This window comes from Bacillus rossius, chromosome 2 (genome assembly GCF_032445375.1).
Source record: "Bacillus rossius redtenbacheri isolate Brsri chromosome 2, Brsri_v3, whole genome shotgun sequence".
Taxonomy (NCBI): domain Eukaryota; kingdom Metazoa; phylum Arthropoda; class Insecta; order Phasmatodea; family Bacillidae; genus Bacillus; species Bacillus rossius.
Window position 1 is genome coordinate 49,253,290 of NC_086331.1, and position 18,503 is coordinate 49,271,792.

An 18,503-nucleotide genomic window follows, 5' to 3' on the forward strand; every position below is an offset into this window, starting at 1 on the left:
AAAAATTTAAATAAATACTTGAGAAGAATAAATTATCATTTTCAATGGTGAATTAGAATGCAGATCACTTTAATGTTAATAATAACTTTTTTCTGGACATTCCTAACTACTTTGATATGTCCTACTTGGATAAGATTGTCAGAATAATTGTGGATTACCTTAAACAGTTCGAAGAATATGTTTTCAGATCGTTACTAAACAAAAATAAATTATTACAATTTAAGATTTTTTAACTCCGTGGCATGCAATATTTTTTTGTAAATTTATTTGAACGTTCCACTAGTTTAAATGTGTATTAAATGGAGTCATTGATTTTTAAAAAATAGCATTGTTTTTATTAAATTACTGAATCATCAAAGAACTGTAATTTAAAATATTTTTATTCATAGTGCCAATAAATGTAATTATTTATGTGTTGATACTTAGATTTACGAATATATAGGTACGTAAAAATTCTAACTTGTATTTATGTTGTATAGGTATGAGCAATACTGTTATTTTAATTTCATAAAATTTACTTTCATAAAAGAAAACTCTTTGTGTTAAAAGAAAATAAACTTCTTGTACGGTGTTTCATGTTGTAACTGTTTTCATAGGAACTGTGAGACTTTCTAGATGAAACATTTTGTTAATTTCTTACTCTGCAAAAAGCAAACACTTGATACAAAAACCTAAAATCCTTCTGTGTAACTTTGCCGAGCTCTTGTAAGGGCCAGCACTGCCGTCTGGAGGTCGCCTCGGCGGGGGAAGGATGGCCTACTGTTAATGACGTCACAAGGGTGCGCGCAGGCCTGAAGTCTAGTAGGTGTTGGGTTGACTCGCTCCGCCCAGGCAACCACACGAGCTAAGCATCGCTGTTTGCCGGCTGCCTACCTGCCAGGCGCATTCAGCAGCAACACTGGCCGGGTTAAAAACTACGCCAAGACACTCAAGACGTAAAATGTTCAGCAATCACATTTTAAAAAAACTAGTTTATAAACTACGCCGGCGCAATAGCGCAACGCAAGTATTCAACTTCCAACTTTATGGCGTTTTGGCTTGCGTTTTCAAAAAAATATTTGATGAATATTGTTCCGAAAACTTTTAAATACTCATATTGAATCTTAATAGAAGCCCACGGTATTCTTTAATTATATAAATAATACAGGCACTTGTTAAAATTTTAACGGTGATAGAAATTAACTTTTTGAAAATAAACTAGGTTAAAATTTCATTATTTTTCGTGATAAATTAGAATTATCAAAAGAAACCAGGGTTTAAAATGTATTTTGTGTTTCACATTTTTAAAATATACGATTGGTGACGTCTTGCGTCCTTTATAAACGACTGCGACTTTCTTGCGTCGTTGCATCCCTTACGTAGTTTATAAACCCATCATTTCTGTGCTGAAAACGTGTTTGACTTCATATCGGATGAGCGAACCACGCCGACTTAAAACATTTAAAGCATTTGTTAGCTGAAAATATATTGAGAATTTCTGAAAACAAACTCAGGGGAAATAAACAAGCACACGCGCGTAATTTAACTAAAAACACTGCATGGTATGTACGCATCCATATTGGCAAAACTTTCTTAGCATACTACTAAAAACGTGACACCTTTATGAAGAGGATAGTTTTTAATTGCGTGCCACTGATATGTTAATTTTTATTTAACATACACCTAAATAAAAAGTAAAGTTCCTAAATGATGATTTGGGCAAAGCCACAATTTTACATAATACATGTATTAATAGAAGTCGGAAACAAAATGAACTTTCAAAATCACTCATTTATTACTCAACAACTAAACTCAATTTATCTTTACCAACTCCTATTCGGTCACCAAAAAGCGATTTACACACACAGCAGTTGTTAACTCAATAAAACCTGTTATACCACTTGGTTTGTAAACACATGTTAATGGAAATTTAGTCAACTGATGCGTAGGAAATAAAAAAAAATATTTAACAGATATAAATAAGCATTCTTTGCGAAATATTTCATCTAATTTGCGTCTTACAAAAAGGTTAACAAACAAGTTCTACCAAACTTTAATGGCTTCAGGAAGTAAAAATATGAAAGGTTTTAAAGTTTCTTTGAACAAAAATGAATCAAGTTTCATTGCAGTGTCCTAATCACAGCGCATAAAATCCGCATACACGTCACGCTCCACCCAAAACAATGAGCTGGCACGTGGTATGGGCTGATAACACGACTTAACACAACATGGTCATGCCTTGTTTGTTGGTCGAGTCGCTAAAATTATCCCCGTGTTCACGAGGAGAAGAGTGAATTTCAGAACGAAACGTTACTCCAGGACGCAATGGCACGTGCTTACATAAAGGTAACACACTCCATGTCTACGCAAGAAAAATGGCACGAAAAGAGCGCATATTTGGCACGAAAAATATGTTGAGAAAGACGAGGTCGTGGCGAGAGATAACGGTGGCACTGCCAAACAGCCAAGCTCGAGTGCCGCGCTACTATCCGCCAGCCCCGCTCCTAGTGGTTTCGGGAGGAAAAAGTAAAAAATAAATTATTATGAGAAGCGAGAAACGAAGCCAAAAAGAATTGCTGTGGAGACGAGGAGGCCGAGTGGAAAGGCGGGGAGGGGGCCCGCATTCCGGAGGGGGGACTCGGACTTACCTACAGCGGTCCGCAGCCAGACCACGCGGGCACCCACGGCCGACCTGCAAGCGCGACTACCAACAAACAGAAGGACGCGCGGCGACTGGCTGGCCCGCTCGCGGACAATCGTACGGTTGGGGCGTCCCGCGGGGAGGGGAGGGGGTGGGCAGGGGCGCGCACGAGGGGTAACCCGAGGGGTTAGGGGAGGGAGGCTCGGACACAGCCCTCCCGGTCGGCCGCGTCCATATAAGCGCAAAGAATCTGGCGGGAAACTGGCAAGCGTCGGGAGCACGCGACCAGGACGCCAAGCCAAGGAGTTCCCGCTGCGCCGCAGGAGCAGCACCACCACGGTTCGTCTCGGGTGACACGCCTTGCGTGCGGGCTTGTCAGTCACTTACTTGCCAACACAACTGCTTTTTCCCTTTTAACACTTTCCAAAACCTCTAAAATTTATTGTCAAACTTCGCACTATCAAAGAAAAACTAAAAATAAAGTGTTTAGAGTTACGACCATTATAGGAATACGCCTGTTTCATTCTTTCAAATTGAAATATAGCAAGGCTTTAAGTCAATCACTGATAACGACACTGTGATGGATCCATGTTGCAAAGTTAAACCTTGTGGCAAAAGTATGGCCGTAGGTTTAAAACTGACCAAATGTGTGTTTAATAACAGTGCAAACAAAACAGTGTAAGGAAATATATACATATTTAAAAAACTTACCTCCAAAGGGGAAAGTTGGAAAAAAACGTTTAAATTTTGACTATTATTGTTTGGTAGCCGTATTACTTTGACAGAGCAAATTGCTTCCTTTCAACAGATTATAAATTTTTATTGTCGGTATATTAATGTTCCTGGCTAAATAAACTGTCTCTGAGGTGATATGAGAAGCCATGAAAAGGTTTAGTCCAATATGCTAACTTAAATATCACTCATGCTTGCCAATGAACAAATTATAAAGTTTTGTGGTTAAAAAAACTTATTTAATTCCCAAACATGAGCTCTATAAAATTAAAATAGTTAAAACTGCAGTAAGTCAGTGAAATTTGAATGAAAAGCTCTTAAACCTACTCACCAATGTCACTTTAAAGTTATTTATCCTAAATCCCTATGCACTTGTGAACTGAAACCACAAGTTAAAGTTAAAATTTGGGTACATTGTACATCACACTTTTGAGGCTGGCTATGATATTGATCACACAAAAATCTGCAGCATTTAATTTAGCAATTAAATTAGGCCAAAATTAAATTGTGACAGGTCATGTGTTCTTCGAATGATTTCAAACAATTTTTTCGACATACACCATTGCAGTTCTGAATTGTTTGCCATGGAAAAAAATCAAGAATGAAAAATAATAAATGAAAATGAAAGCATAAGCCCACAGAGAACAAGCCTAAATCAGTTGATGTCAAACAGATGGACCAAACGATGAACCTAAAGTATTATGTTTAATTGAATGAAGTTCTACAACCATGCTAATTTTGTAGCTGTAGCAAAATTATTTCTTTGAAATAATTAGGGGTAGTAACACACCACAAAAATATTAAGAAAATAAAGGTATTATTTAAAAAATAATAATATTGATACAATTACAAAATTTGCAGTAGATGTAGAACTTTGTTCAATTAAACATAATCTACATGTTCAGTGTTCCAGCTTAAATACTTTATTATTTACAAAAAAAAAGTTGTACAGCCCCAACTTCACCAGTCTTGGGAAGCACTTAAGACCATAAGTCGTATGAATGTTTTCAACTTATTATGTGCTGATGAACCTGTAGCCAAAATTTGTCGGTTGAATTCAGGAAATTAAAGGAATCAACATTTATTGTCAGCAATTACAATATTATCAGTTAACACACTATTAAATTAAAAAATATGTGGATACAATTTAAAACAAAAATTCCACAAAACTTTCTTGCAAACCAACAACACTCACAGCAATTCCCCAGCCAAGATTATCTGCTCTTTGGTGCACAGCCAATCAAGAGGCTCACCTGTCATTGGCTGTTCTAGAAGAGGAGGTTGAACATAAATAAATCCAGATTTCTAATGTCCGATATTAGTACGCACCGACGCACCTAGCCAGCTCATCAGTTCCCTCCTCTTGGTTAAAAGAAGGGGGAGGGGGGGTAATGTAACTTGCAGTTTTGAATATACTAAAACAAAACATATAGGCCTTGGTCTGGCATGTAAGGTTCCTCCTTAACTTTATCCCTTTTGGAACAAGAAGGGTCCACATTTTGGCTGTGTGGGACTGACCTCAGCATTGAAGAGCTGGATGTAAAAGGGGGGGGGGGGGGTGGGAATTGTGTCCAATGTCAGTCTGTTTGTGCCTGATGACTGGAAAAGATACCAGTTTCCGAAATGTTACAACTTTTTTTTATGGGAATCCTAATGTGCTCGTAGGTGCTGTCGTCATCATATTGTCTATAATATGTACGTCTTTATTTTCATTATTGTGTATGTATTTTTGCTGCATTGTCGAGGTTGTTCTCTGTCTGCATTTACTGTTCTTGCTGATACTGTCTCATTGTCGTTAGCACACTGTGTTTGTGCTGTTATTTTATTTTTTCATGACTAAATTTTTTCTATGGAGTTCTTGTGCCATCTGACATTTTAAGTTTGAATGTGTTTGTCTGTGCTGTCTTCGTTGTGTTGTCCATAATACCTCTTCAGGTTCATTGTTGGGTCCATCTGTTTGACATCAAATTATTAAGGCCTGTTCTCTGTGGGTTTAGGTTTTCATTTTTATTTTTTTTTTCTATTCATTAATTTTTTTCACGGCATTATGTAAAAGATTTTTATTAAATCAAATGTTAAATTATGGTATTTACCAACCTGCTCAGAGTATTTTTGTAACTAGCCGAATTTAATTAAGGTTAAGCTTCTCACGCAATGTTGGTTTTTTTTATTTGCTGAATTTCTATTTGGGACTATAGAAGTAATGTTTTATGCTTTATCTGACTCTGGAAACACATAACATTAACTTGTAATGAGTGACCATGATGCAATTAGTTAAGACCAAAATTTTAATAACGAATAATTGCCAGACTTTTTACAAACAGCTTTTAAAAAATTTGTTTTAATAAAGTACAGTAATAGCATAAGTTTAGAAAAAAATTGCCATGACTTGAGTAATAAGTAGAAGATTCGTGACTGTCCTTTGAAAAGGTAAATGTACAGTTTTTAAAAACTGCAAAATTATATTTGGATGTTCAAAGTGGTGGGACATCCCAGATTATAGTGGTGTCAAAACCACTTACATTCTAACTAGGTAGTGATAAGTTAAGTTGGGGGTGGAATTTAACAACTGACCTTCAACACAGATAATTATACCTCAGCAATCAAGGTTACCGAGAAACCAGATTATCCACAGTGACAAACACAAACTCTTTTGGCAGGCTGGTGCATGCAGAACTTCCAAGCAGGGTGATTGTGTTTGAGATATTTTAATCCCTTGCACAGGTCTGGCAACAATCCACTACAAAACAATGCCCCATTCATTTGGCTGTTTTTTAGTGATTAGTTAACTTGGCTTAGGCAGGAGCAGTAGCGATTTCCCTTTCTCTCATTAGAGCTGCCTCGCTGATTCCAATTTTTCAGAATTAGAATAGATGTGGTACAAATTACATTTTTTTTTTTATGTAGGCAGTATTCGGGAATAGCAGGAAGGCATGAGCATCCTCGTGTTTACATATTTAGATAGACAACACACCAGTAGCATGTATCATTGTGAGTTTAGCAAAATATGTGAAGCAGTATTTCACTTTAGCTAATTACTAAGCAAAAAGTTAATTATTTTCTTAACCAATTTTTTGCAAACACTGTTGCTTAACAAGCCCAATGCTCCCTTAAAATTTACCCTCCTTGTGATCATGGAGTGTATGTATTGTGAAACTTATGAAAAAAAATTAAAAGCTTCATGTAACTTGAAAATGTAAAGAAATAAAATAGTTTTATGGATGCTAATTTTGTTCAGCTACATTCACTTTCACACAAATACTTAAAGGCAGGCATAAGCCCATTTATAGTCTATCAGTTTTTGCAGTAAACAAAGACTTTAATATAGTTTTTATAGCATTTGTTTGTATGGTAAAAATATGGTCTTATAACTTACTATTTCATAATGGTGATTTTTAAATCTCATGTCTAGATGAAATAGATTCAAATCTGACAAAAAACAAATGTTATAGATCTTTTTTCCTTCTTTCTTTTACCTCCAAGAACAGTTAAATTAATTTATAAAAAAAAATCCTAAATATAAACATCACAATGTAGCTAAAACCACTAAATTTAAACAAAAAAAATTTCATTTTGTAATTCAATTGGATCACTTTATTTGTTTGTTCAAAAACCATTCAGCTGCATCCATATAAGCACAAAGAATCTGGCGGGAAACTGGCAAGCATCAGAAGCACTTGACCAGGATGCCAAGCCAAGGAGTTCCCGCTATATTTACGTTGATAGTCAACTAACTATGCAAAATATATTAAAGATTTTATTTTTTATTTAATGGAAGTCAAGGTACTTGAGGAGAATATAAGGTTAAAAGGATAATATGTGAATATTATATTGTTACCGTTTCACGCGAACGTCGTGCGAATCGGTAACTGTCTCTGTTTAGTTAGGGTTTATTTGGTTAAGTTGGTAATTATTTTCCTTTAATTAATTAATTTATTGCTACTTCATTTGGATTATTTCTTTATGTTAAGGATTAATAATTTTATAAATATTTTAGGATGGCTATTTTTTTTTACATCCGTTCTTTTACGTGCTAGTGCTGTCGGTGCTGGCTCGGGTGTTTCCGGACTGAGCAACGATGTGGGCCGACCGGCCGAATCGAAACAGCTGACAATCGCGTGAGAGTGAGGGCGCCGCGGCTGCCGTGGCGAGGGGACTGCTGTTCTGACTGCCGACGGGTTAATATGGAACTCCGGAACTTCTACAAACACCAGCCGCCATCACGGGCCTTGACGATGGCGACAGGGGCTCCCTTGCCGAATGTCTCAAAGTAAGGAGTATCCTTCCCGTCTTATTATTTGGGGCCTAGAGGCCAAAGAATTTTTAGTACTTTTTGGATGATAGTACAGAGCTGAATAGACACTTCCTCATTTTGATATTCATCAAAATAGTCAATGAATGGCTTGCCTTGCAAGCTAATTGATTTTGTGTATGTAGCCCCACGCATAGTTAAATGAAGAGGCATGTGAGTATAGATACGTTGTGCAACACTAAAGGTAATATTGAAAATATTTCCTGAAGTGATTTTTGTGCACAGAACGTTTACTATTTTTTTTGAGTAACTACTCTTTGGAACTTACCTTGTTGGAGACGTTTACGCCCTTTTCGGACTTGTGAAGTGACAACTGATTGCCAGCACTCGAACAATTGATTTTTATTTAATATTTTATGGGGACCCCTTTACCTATTAACGAACTTTAAAGAAATCTATATATTTATATAGGCTAGCTTTTCTATATGTATTTATTGTTAGATAATATTTTTTATATTTACAATATTAGCTTTTGGTAGTTGGTTATTTAGCTGGAATGAGCCATGATCCATATTATAACTATTTTGCACAATAAATATAGTATGTTTCCGTTTCTACTCTATTATTTTTGCTCTGCTAATTTTCTTTTGCCTTCAGCACGCACCGCTGGTAAACCGCTGGTAAACCGCTGGTTTACTGACAGTACTGATTTTGATGTTTTTGATATAAAATGATATTTGGCCCTCTCTGGCGAGCGTGTGGACGGTTATCAGCCCTGGTCTTGAACGTAGAGGCTAGCCGGTGACAATATAATGAGCTGAAAGGTAACACTTCTCGTTAACATATCAGATATTATACAATTTTGATACAGGAAAAACCATTATCTATGCTGTTACCTTCACAAACATAAGTAGGTATATCATTACTTTCCCAAAGTGGAAAACTTGTAACATAATTAGCCATGTATTTTTAATTTTTGAGCAAAAACAAATTAAATTCAGGCAAATGATGGTTTTCCCAACACAAAAAGAACAAGCAGATATACGAATATCAAGTAAGCCCAATTTGCTGTTTTGTGTAAAAACACTTACCGTAAAAGTGTAAAACCCATCAGGAACTGGTTGGCCACCAAACTTTATACTGAGTGTATAGTCTCCAGCATCCTTTACAGTATAATATATACTGAACGTCTCATCTCCGTTATCTTCAATGTCAATATCAACATCACTAAAACAAAAGACATTTTAATACTTTTGGATAATTATTTTTACTACCAACAATTTAGCCATAAAATGGCAAAACAAAAATGACATAGTTAAAGGAGGGATAGGAGCAAAATTTCTCCAACCACAGAAACAAAACTAATAAAATACTTAAGCTGCCTCTTTAAACCTACTTGCTGCTCTTGTGTTCTGTATACAGTGGATGAATGGTAAAACTGCACAATCTAAATTTTGTACATATGCTATGGTTCTGAGATTTTTCTTCATCTACAGTGTTTTCGTACTTTTCTTGGCTCATCCAAATTTTTTCGTCGATATTCTTGTACAACTTTTTTTCTTTTTTTTTCCTTCTAAATTAAGCTCCATCCTAATGTACAAAATGTTGGCGTTTTCCGCTTCACTTTTCAGGCAAGATATTAAGTCTTGTATCTTCGGGTGGGGTTACCAAGACACACATTTATTTTATTGTTCCAACCCTCTACTGCATTATTGGTTCGGTGCCTTCGCTTATAACAGGTCCACAACTGCACAGGTATGATGTAATTTTCAAGCCACTGGTCAATGAAGTAATCTAAGAACTCTTCTAGTTATGAATTTGAGGGTGCTTCTCCGTGGATTATGAGCCACCCTTCGCATACATCTTCAGGTTTTATGAAAGCCAGAGCTGCACACATCCGGATGCTGAGTCTCAATTCTTCGTTTTCTTTATACTCATTCGTTAAAGCTACGCTTAGTACCTCATGTGGAAGAAACAATCATTGATATAAACAGAAGGCAACACTTCTTTGAGTGCCGATATGGCCGCTGACTCGAAATCCATGTTTATTGCCTGAGGATTCCACACTGGAATTCTCTCCATCACCAACCGAAACACACAAATGTTAGTTTATTTCTTCTTGTTGGGAAGCAAAGCAAAAAGAACAGGAATTACGTTTGTTTCTTTTTCATTGCTTCCTATATCTACATGAATAGTATAGATCTGTGCGAATTGCTTGCTGCAGCTCCAAAATGTACCATCCATGAAAAAGTGGCGTTGAGTTCTAAGGCACTCTCTCCCCTTGTCACCAGCTAAAGCAATGATTCTGTCTTCTCTCCCGTTATCTGTTGAAAGGAATTTACTGCCATCGCTCATCTTTAAACCTTCTTCCGATAACACAACATCCTGATGTTCAGTAGGTACTGCTAATGACCTATGTGCCTGGTATTTATGTTGGTAAAGAGTCAGCTTAACTGACGACGCATGTGGTAATTCAGTCATGAATTCGTACCCTTTATCGTGTAAAGTGCCCAATTCATCAGAGAACACTTTTGCCACAGTAACACACTCTTCTCGTACTCTTTTCTTGGCTCTAAAGACAGATTTCATCACGTCAAGTTTAGCAATGTATGGAATACATTCACGATCTGACATATTTAAAACTTTCATATTTCTACTAACTAATCTTCCCTTGCAGTTTTTAGTCCTTTCTTGTAAGCAAACCCACGTCACAGCACCATCAGCATTGACACGCTTCTTTCGGTAGACATGTACACCATAAAGCACTGCAGGCTTCCCTTTCTCCGTTTCAATAACTTCCATCACAACGTTGTGGCGTGTCAACAAAGAAAGAGCAGCGTAAACAGACTGATTGATAAACTGTCTTAACGCTTGGTGTGCGGGAGGGGGAGAGTGTGGGAGGGGGAGAGGAGAGGGTTGTAGTGCGTCAAAAAACCAACAACAGGTGTACATGTCCGCAATTGTCACAGACTGTATACAAATGGTAAAGCTTTGCGAGTCAGTGGCCGGAATTGTCGCGAATTTTTCCATTTCCAGAATTGTCTGTGGTCGGAATTGTCGCACAACCATCTCTATACTTCTGTACATCTACAGTTTGTCCATAAAGGAATGAACCCAATTATAAATTTTAATAATATCAACTGTAAGCAATGAAGAGTTCTCGTTCAAGGTCACACTTAAAGAGTAACTCCTAAAAAATGTTTTATATAAGCTCATGCCTGAGTACTGCTTTGTTTTCTCACTTGCAGCGCCACCTATGCAAAATGGCGACTCCTTGGGCGTAAAGCGTTTTGTGGTGTGCAATTTGCTAAGAGTGAATCAGTAATTTCATTGCATTTCCTTTAAAGTTTAATTGTGATCACCCTTATGGCAAAAAAATCTGCCGATGGCCGCAATGACAGAGCTTTTTTCCGCTGGCCTCCACGTTCACGTGAAATTATGCCATGCAATTTTTTCCTTTGGGGCTCTATAAAAGATCGTGTCTACATTCCGCTGCTACCTAATGACACAAAAGACACAAAATTGAAGAGGCTATTTATTGCTTCCTTTACTCCGGACTTGTTGACCAAAGTGTGGGAAGAATTGGACTTCAGATTAGATGTGTGCCGTATAACTAAAGGTGCACATATTGAAAATTTGTGAGAAGAACAAGGTTAGTTTACCTTCAGTTTGATGTACGATTTGTTGTTAACAGTCTAAATTAAACTGTTATAACATACCATGGAAACTGGGATATTCTATTATGGACATTCTGTATTATCTCCCTATCTCTATATCTTTCTATCTCCATATATTTATCTCTCTGCCCCCATACATTTCTCTATCTCCATATATTTCTCTCTATCTATCAATGTTCTGTAAATTATCTCTATATACAGGCTGAGTCTTAATTCAACCAATAACATCTGCTGAAGGTTCAAGCAACCAAATAATTTTAAAACCTCTATACTACTTACGTTCTAAAAATGCTTCGCATGTCTGGTATATGTCTTTGAAGTTGGGGCTGAACAAAGATTTTATTAAAAATAATAAACAAAGTATTTAAGACTAAATACTGAGTATCTGAAATAGATTTGATTGAATGAAGTACTACAACCACTGCGAATTTTGTAGCTGTATAAAATATTTTTTGATAGTGACAATATTTACAGTGGTTGTAGAACTTCTTTCAGTTAAACAGAGTCTACATGCTCAGTGTTCCATCTTAAAAACTTTATTATTTACAAAAAAAATGTTGTGCAACCCCAACTTCAAAGATGTATACCAGACACTTTAGACCATAATTTGTATAAATGTTTTCAATTTATTATGTGGTGATGAACCTGTAGCCGAATTTGTCTATTGAATTCAGAATCATTCTGTATATATAATATATGTAACATACAAATATTTATATTTATTTATATATTATATATGTATATAAAATCATTTCTCTTTCCCCTTGTCTATGCCAATCCATGTGTGTCTCTACCCTTTTCTAGGCTAGTCAGTATTTTTGTCTCCAAATGTTTAGCTGCAAGTATCTTTGCCTACACATATCTCTATAATGACTTGTCTGTATTTTTCTTACTCCTTTCTCTTCCAATTTGACTATTCAGGCTGCATATTTGTTTATTTTTAAATGGCTAAAAGAATGCTTTAAAACAAAAAGTAAGTAAATTCTAGTTATTGTTTGTAACAAGTATGATGCATGGTAAAATACAGTATGCCCAATTTCAAATATCTACTTGAGAGATAATTAATGAAAGCTGAAAGGTTTAAGACTTTTTTTCCAATTAATGTAATGATAAATAATGTCTTCTTAATGAAAGATACTAAAAATGGTTACTGGGTGTGGTTTACTTATAATTAAATGGACCAATTAATGTATGGTGAAGAGAACATATCACATTAATAAAAAATTATGGTCTAGATGCTCTTCCTATCCACTTAACAACCATTGTTCTTATCTACTGCAAAAAATTGCTCCGATAACAGAACTGTTTCTTACCTGCCAGATGTTGAACGTATTCTACATGTAACAGCACCATAACCTGCATTTTTGGTGTTAACAGTGATGCAATACTCTTCTCCATTAACAAGTGTTCGCTGGATACCTTCAGTGATCTTGCATTTGTCGGCCTATGGAGGAAATATTAACAAGTTAGTACTTTACTAAGCTATACAGTGATTACAATATTCTTACCAAACACTCAAAATACTCACACTGCCAGTAGCTACAGCTTGAACTTGGAATGGTGACTGAGGAATATCTTTGCCATTATATTTCACATGAACTTTGTATCTTCCACAGTCATCTGGCGTGTATGTAGCTTTGTAAGTGCCGTCACCTATCTCCTGTAGCTTCACTTTCCTTGGGTGGCCATCAGGTCCCTTATAAATAAAAATCATTTTAAATTGAAGTCATGATTTTTTCACACAATAATTACAATAGTCAATATATATTTTTATATGTGTAAGGATATCTTTAATACATGGTCAGATAAAAAAAAATACAATCCAGGCAATGCAAATGTAGCAGATTTGAAAGGTTCATCTGTTTATCTCGCTCACCATTAAAGTCTGTTGTAAAAAAGTACAAGAGCCAGATATGCTCGTTCATCTTCCACACAATAAATGCAAAATCACATACAAGAGACTACAACACAAATGTTATTTTTATCTCTGCTGATCATTATTTTTAACAATTTAGGAAAGACTCTACATGTAGCAATATTTAGAGCTGGGCCGATCACCTATTTTGCCGATCATGCCGATGCCGATCATCTGCTGCCGATCTTGCCGATCTTCTTAGCCGATTAGAGCCTTTCATGTACCTCTGATTACACGTTGCTTTTGACGGATCACTATAAACGGTGAAATATTCCCAGACAAAACTACTTTTCATTGACATGATTACTTATAAATCACCACACACACGTACACACAATTAACTGCGTTAAAATGTAATAAGGTCAAACCAAATCTTCAACCTAATCACAACTCCGTCATTCTGTGATCCGTGTGTGCCAGTAGACGTCAGCGATGATAATTTTATTCCCCCCAGTGCCGCCAACAAACTTTCAATAATTCCCGATTGTAAGTTAATTTGTGAATACGAAATACAGTAGAACCTCGTTAATTCGTAATGGTCGGGACCAAGATAATCACGGATTACCGAATTTCACGGACTAGCGATTATAAGCCCGGAAGGTCTTGTCAAGCTTCTTAGACACCAGCGTGCAGCTGGGTTAAGGCCAAGGTCATGTGATGTAACATCTCCCGAGGCTTACTGCGCCTTGGCAGCATATGGATAAAAATAGTAAACTCCCCATTATTCATGTTAATTGGGACCCGCCGATGCCCGGATAATTGAAATTCTGTAAAAAAAATAATACTAATAATAAACCCGGATAATCCGTTCACGGTAAGGGTCGTCTTCGAATTAGTGTCTCGGCTTAAAAAATACGGCACTGCCTAGCCATTAGTTCACGGTCATTTACAACAGCCGAAGAGAGAAAGATAAGATCGTGCTGACCTTGCACACATAAATATTGGGTAGCCCCCCACCCCCCTCCCTTCATTCGACCAGCCGAATGCCAGCCAGACACGTCACTCGCCAGGCGCCTGCTGTGCGTTGGCGGGCGGAAAGTAACTCAGCAGCACGTGAAACATCATTCAAACAAACGGGAGACGGGAAGCAGAAGTCAGGACATCCCCTCAAGTTTAAAGAGTGACAAATGTGACAGCTGAAAGGGGGGCGACACAAAGGGTCGGTACAAACAGCGTAGCAGAGTTTGACGGCCCACGCGATGGCTTGCAGTGTTTGCCGGCCACCGGCCCGCGTGACGTAAATTTTAAGCTCTGACAATTTTAGATTCTCTTTTTTTTCTGCACTTTTAAATCGTCCCGGATTATCCGATTCCCGAATTAGCGCGTCACGGATTAACAAGGTTCTACTGTACCACTAAATGGGGAACAAAACTCTTCATCAACCAGGTTTTTATACAAAAGAAAAAGAAGCTCTATTTCCCGCTAAACAGGGTAAGAATATTAATTTCGCTAAACAAAACTTTCAATAGGCCATATTTAGCGAGAAAAAACTAAATAGATGAATTTCCGAAGAGGTAGACTAACCACAAGACTACTAGCGCTATTAACCCTTTCCTGCCTAGAAATGTAAAAAAATTGAATTTTTTAATTTTTATTTCATTTTTAGATTTAAGTAGGCATAAAAGGAGGCCATAATTTTTTCCAAAATTTTTTATTTATATTTAATATTTTTTTTAATGATGGGACTTTTAAGTCCTGACAGGCATTTATCATATGTCCAGCTCAACAAACAAAAAAAAGGGCGCTCCAGACTGGTGCAGCGCTGCCGTTTTAGTGCTGCAACCTCTTGGCTGTCAATCGAACTTCTTCGACAACTGGCAGAGCGGAGCTATACAAGGACCCAGAGGTCCCGACAGTCAGCATGTGGTTTCAAACATGCACACACTATTTCTATGGGGCTTCAAACATTGTGGGACTCACAAGTACCGCCAGGCAGGAAAGGGTTAATCTGTACGATTTCCGTCGCGCGACGCGCGTCACTCTAATCTCTGGCGTCACATAACCAACCTAAACAACAGTCGCCATTCGCCATTGCGGTAATATTAACCGTAAATGGTAAACAAATACATAGTTTTCGGTTCGTAAATGATAAATACCTTTGCAAATAGTATAATGGAAAATTATTTTACCGAAAGTACCGTAAATATACGTGGAAATTGATACTTAGGTATGTAACTGTTCAATGTTTATAAAACATACGCTATTTGTTTACTTTATTGGTATATTTTTTTCGTGTGCGGTTAGTTTTAAATTATTAAATCCTATTATTTTTCGATGAATAATTGAATTTTCTTCCCGAAAAGTACCGTAAACAAACATGGAAATTTGTTAGATATAGGTAATTATTCAATGTTATAAGTTTGCAGTAGGAGACCAATGATCGGCTCAAATAATCGGCTACGTTTTGCCGATCATAATGATCAGCAAAATTAACAAAATCGGCCGATTATTACGATCGGGGATCGGCATCGGCCCAGCTCTAGCAATATTATACAACTTTAAAACTAGCAATTTATGCATTGTTTAATGTGCCAGACTGATGTTTCACAATTTTTTTATTTCATATTAAAAATAACAGTAAAAGTGCTCTAATTCCTGCATATAACAACCTAACAAAACATGTATTTTGTAATGCATGACTGAAAAAAACAATTTTAATTTTCAAATAAACAGAAATTGTATGCCATTCTAGAAAACATATTCAAGAAAAATTAAATTTGCTGCCTATATAGAGAAAAAGTGGTGACTTTTAGAGTGAAAGACTGTGCTAGTACCACCTACGAGAATGATCCATTAAGTGTTAATATCACAAAAGTGCTTTTAAGTTTACTCTTTAAGGTGTAGAGAGTACTTTGCGAAAATAAAAATTCTTACCTTGACAAAAACATCTATGTCTCCTATTCCTGCCTGATTAGTGTCTATAATGATGTCTGCTGGGATAGATGCAGGTATTCCCTTGCTGGAAACCCCACTGCCTTCGACCTTTACTGCTTCAGGTTCTGATGCTGGCCGAACTCGCATTTGGAAGGGACTAGGAAAAACATTTTACGATATTGCTATTGGAAATGCTGAAGAACAGTCAGTCATGTTTCAACATAATTATTTCACTAACTACTCACAAAATTCTCTATGATTACTAAACATAAGCTATTAATATGACTTTGCAAGGAAAATTGTAAAAAAAAAGTTTAGTTCATAGAACTTAAAATTATGACTTAAAATACTTCTGTAATATAATAAAATTATTTTTTAATTTTTCATGAACAGGCAAATACTGCACATTAAAAAACCACTTTAAAAAATGCCTTAATAAAACTTTCTTACATCCTATCATTTATTTATTATAAGTGTAATGAAAATTTAAACAGGATGCTGATTTTTCCAAACCCTGGAAAACTGAAATCCCCTCCACAATATATTAAAAAAAGCCACGTAATAAAACAGTGATGTCCGAAAACTAGGCTTTAATTAACTGCCTATTGCAGTATTACAAATTGGGTAAAATAATAATTTAACACTACAAACCATTGACTTAAAATGGTGTAAGGCTTAATTTCAGCACAGCCATTACCCCTTTAAGTGCAGAATAGGCTAAGAAATGATATGGTACAAATTTTATGCTCGGGTTAAAGGTATTTAAAATGCAACAAATATTTTTTTTATAACTGTTTACAATCCATCCAGCATCTCATTTTATCTTCTTGAGTAGGTTTAAAAATTTGGTTGCCATCTTACTAGGCCTCTCGCGTCCTACACCTGGAGTCGAGCTTAACAGATATCACTGCACATGTTAGTATTATAATGTTACTAGGATATAATTACAGACAAGATTATATAGAAAAATCTTATAAAATCAGAACACAGAAAAGCATGTTAATACATCATATTATGACAAAATGCAAATTAATACATCATCAAAATGCAACTGCAATAATAAAATGTATTAGCATTTCAACAAAATTTAACTCAAATTATAAAAAGTCATCTTTTAACAAATTAAATTCAATGAACATAAATTATTTAGCATGAAGTTAGTGCCAAAATGAATGCACTAAATATATTTGAGAAAAAAAAGTTCACAAATTTTTAACTTGCATCTCAAATATAAATAGTTACTTATTTTTTACATGAATGATGTTGGTATATCTTTCATAAACAGGCACTTACCAAATTACTTTTATTATTCTTAGTATTATGTCCTAGACATACTTGTTACAAACTATTTATAGTAAAAATAAAGCATTATGATACATGTGTGTGGGTATTGTAATGTATATAAAAACCAGGATGTGTGTCAAAAACAAAGCACAGATATCAAGTTTTAAAAAAGCTGGCCCAAAAATATAACAATAAAATCTTGTCTCTAGAAACAAAAAAACACTAACACAAAAAACCCATAAAAGCAAATGTTAATACACAAGCAAAATAACAGCTGCAGAAGTTTAAATGTAAATATAAGTATGTACCCAAATAGTACACAAATGACTGCATGGAAATGAATAAAAATGTTGGTAAAATGGTATTAATTTATAGAATCAGGCATGCATAGGTTTATATGTAGATGTTGAATTTGACTGAACATCACATTATATTTTTTCAGTTCCATTCGTAAAACTGTTACACCACCATGGTACCAGTGTCCATCAACATAACTACCTACTATATGTCTGCCAATCTGCACACAATGTTCATATTTAAGCTGTATACAGCATATAATACATTGTCCCACTTAAATTTATACTGTGACGTGTGTGTCACGTCACATTTGGTGGCGCTTGTTTTTGTGTACCGGCGCGGTGTTATTTACCGTTAGCCGTGTGGCGGAGCGAGACGTAAGCTCAGATTTGGTGTCTTGGCCGGTGTGAATCTAGGAGTGCGGGTGCATTTCCTGTTGTCAGGATCTAGAGTGGCTCGTGCGCGCTTCAAGCTCTGATCGGCAATTTTCGGTACGCGGTGTCTGCGTATGTCTTTTGTTTTCCTTTTTGGTGGGTTGAGGTTGGCACCTGTGGTGCCCTGGGCTGTTGACGTGGTTCTCTGGTAAGTGTCGGTCTGCTACAAGCCATGGCCTGAGTGGGTTACAATTTTCGTGCCAATGGATTGGCTGCGTAATAAAATCCATGGCTGTAACTTTGTGTGGAATTTTGAAAAACCTTGGTGGAATATAATAACTTAAGTTACGGGAGGTTTTGCTCCATCGGTTACCCAATGTTCGAGTGCAGCAGTGTTCTACGCAGTTATTACCAATAAGGATAAAAATTTTCTTTTTAGTAAATTGGGAATTTTATCTCTGTCCTGTGAGCCTAGTCG

At 36.2% G+C, this 18,503-nt stretch overlaps 1 protein-coding gene across 1 annotated transcript in view; it reads right to left on the reverse strand.

The window, feature by feature from the left end:
• Nucleotides 1-18,503, reverse strand: part of LOC134529275 (filamin-A) — a 786,080-nt gene that overhangs the window by 324,981 nt on the left and 442,596 nt on the right. Inside the window, exons 21-24 of the mRNA XM_063363172.1 lie at nt 16,071-16,227; nt 12,810-12,977; nt 12,595-12,725; nt 8,696-8,831 (exon numbers count right to left, since the gene is read on the reverse strand). Coding sequence (XP_063219242.1) covers nt 8,696-8,831; nt 12,595-12,725; nt 12,810-12,977; nt 16,071-16,227 — 592 coding nt within the window. The remainder of the gene's footprint in view (nt 1-8,695; nt 8,832-12,594; nt 12,726-12,809; nt 12,978-16,070; nt 16,228-18,503) is intronic.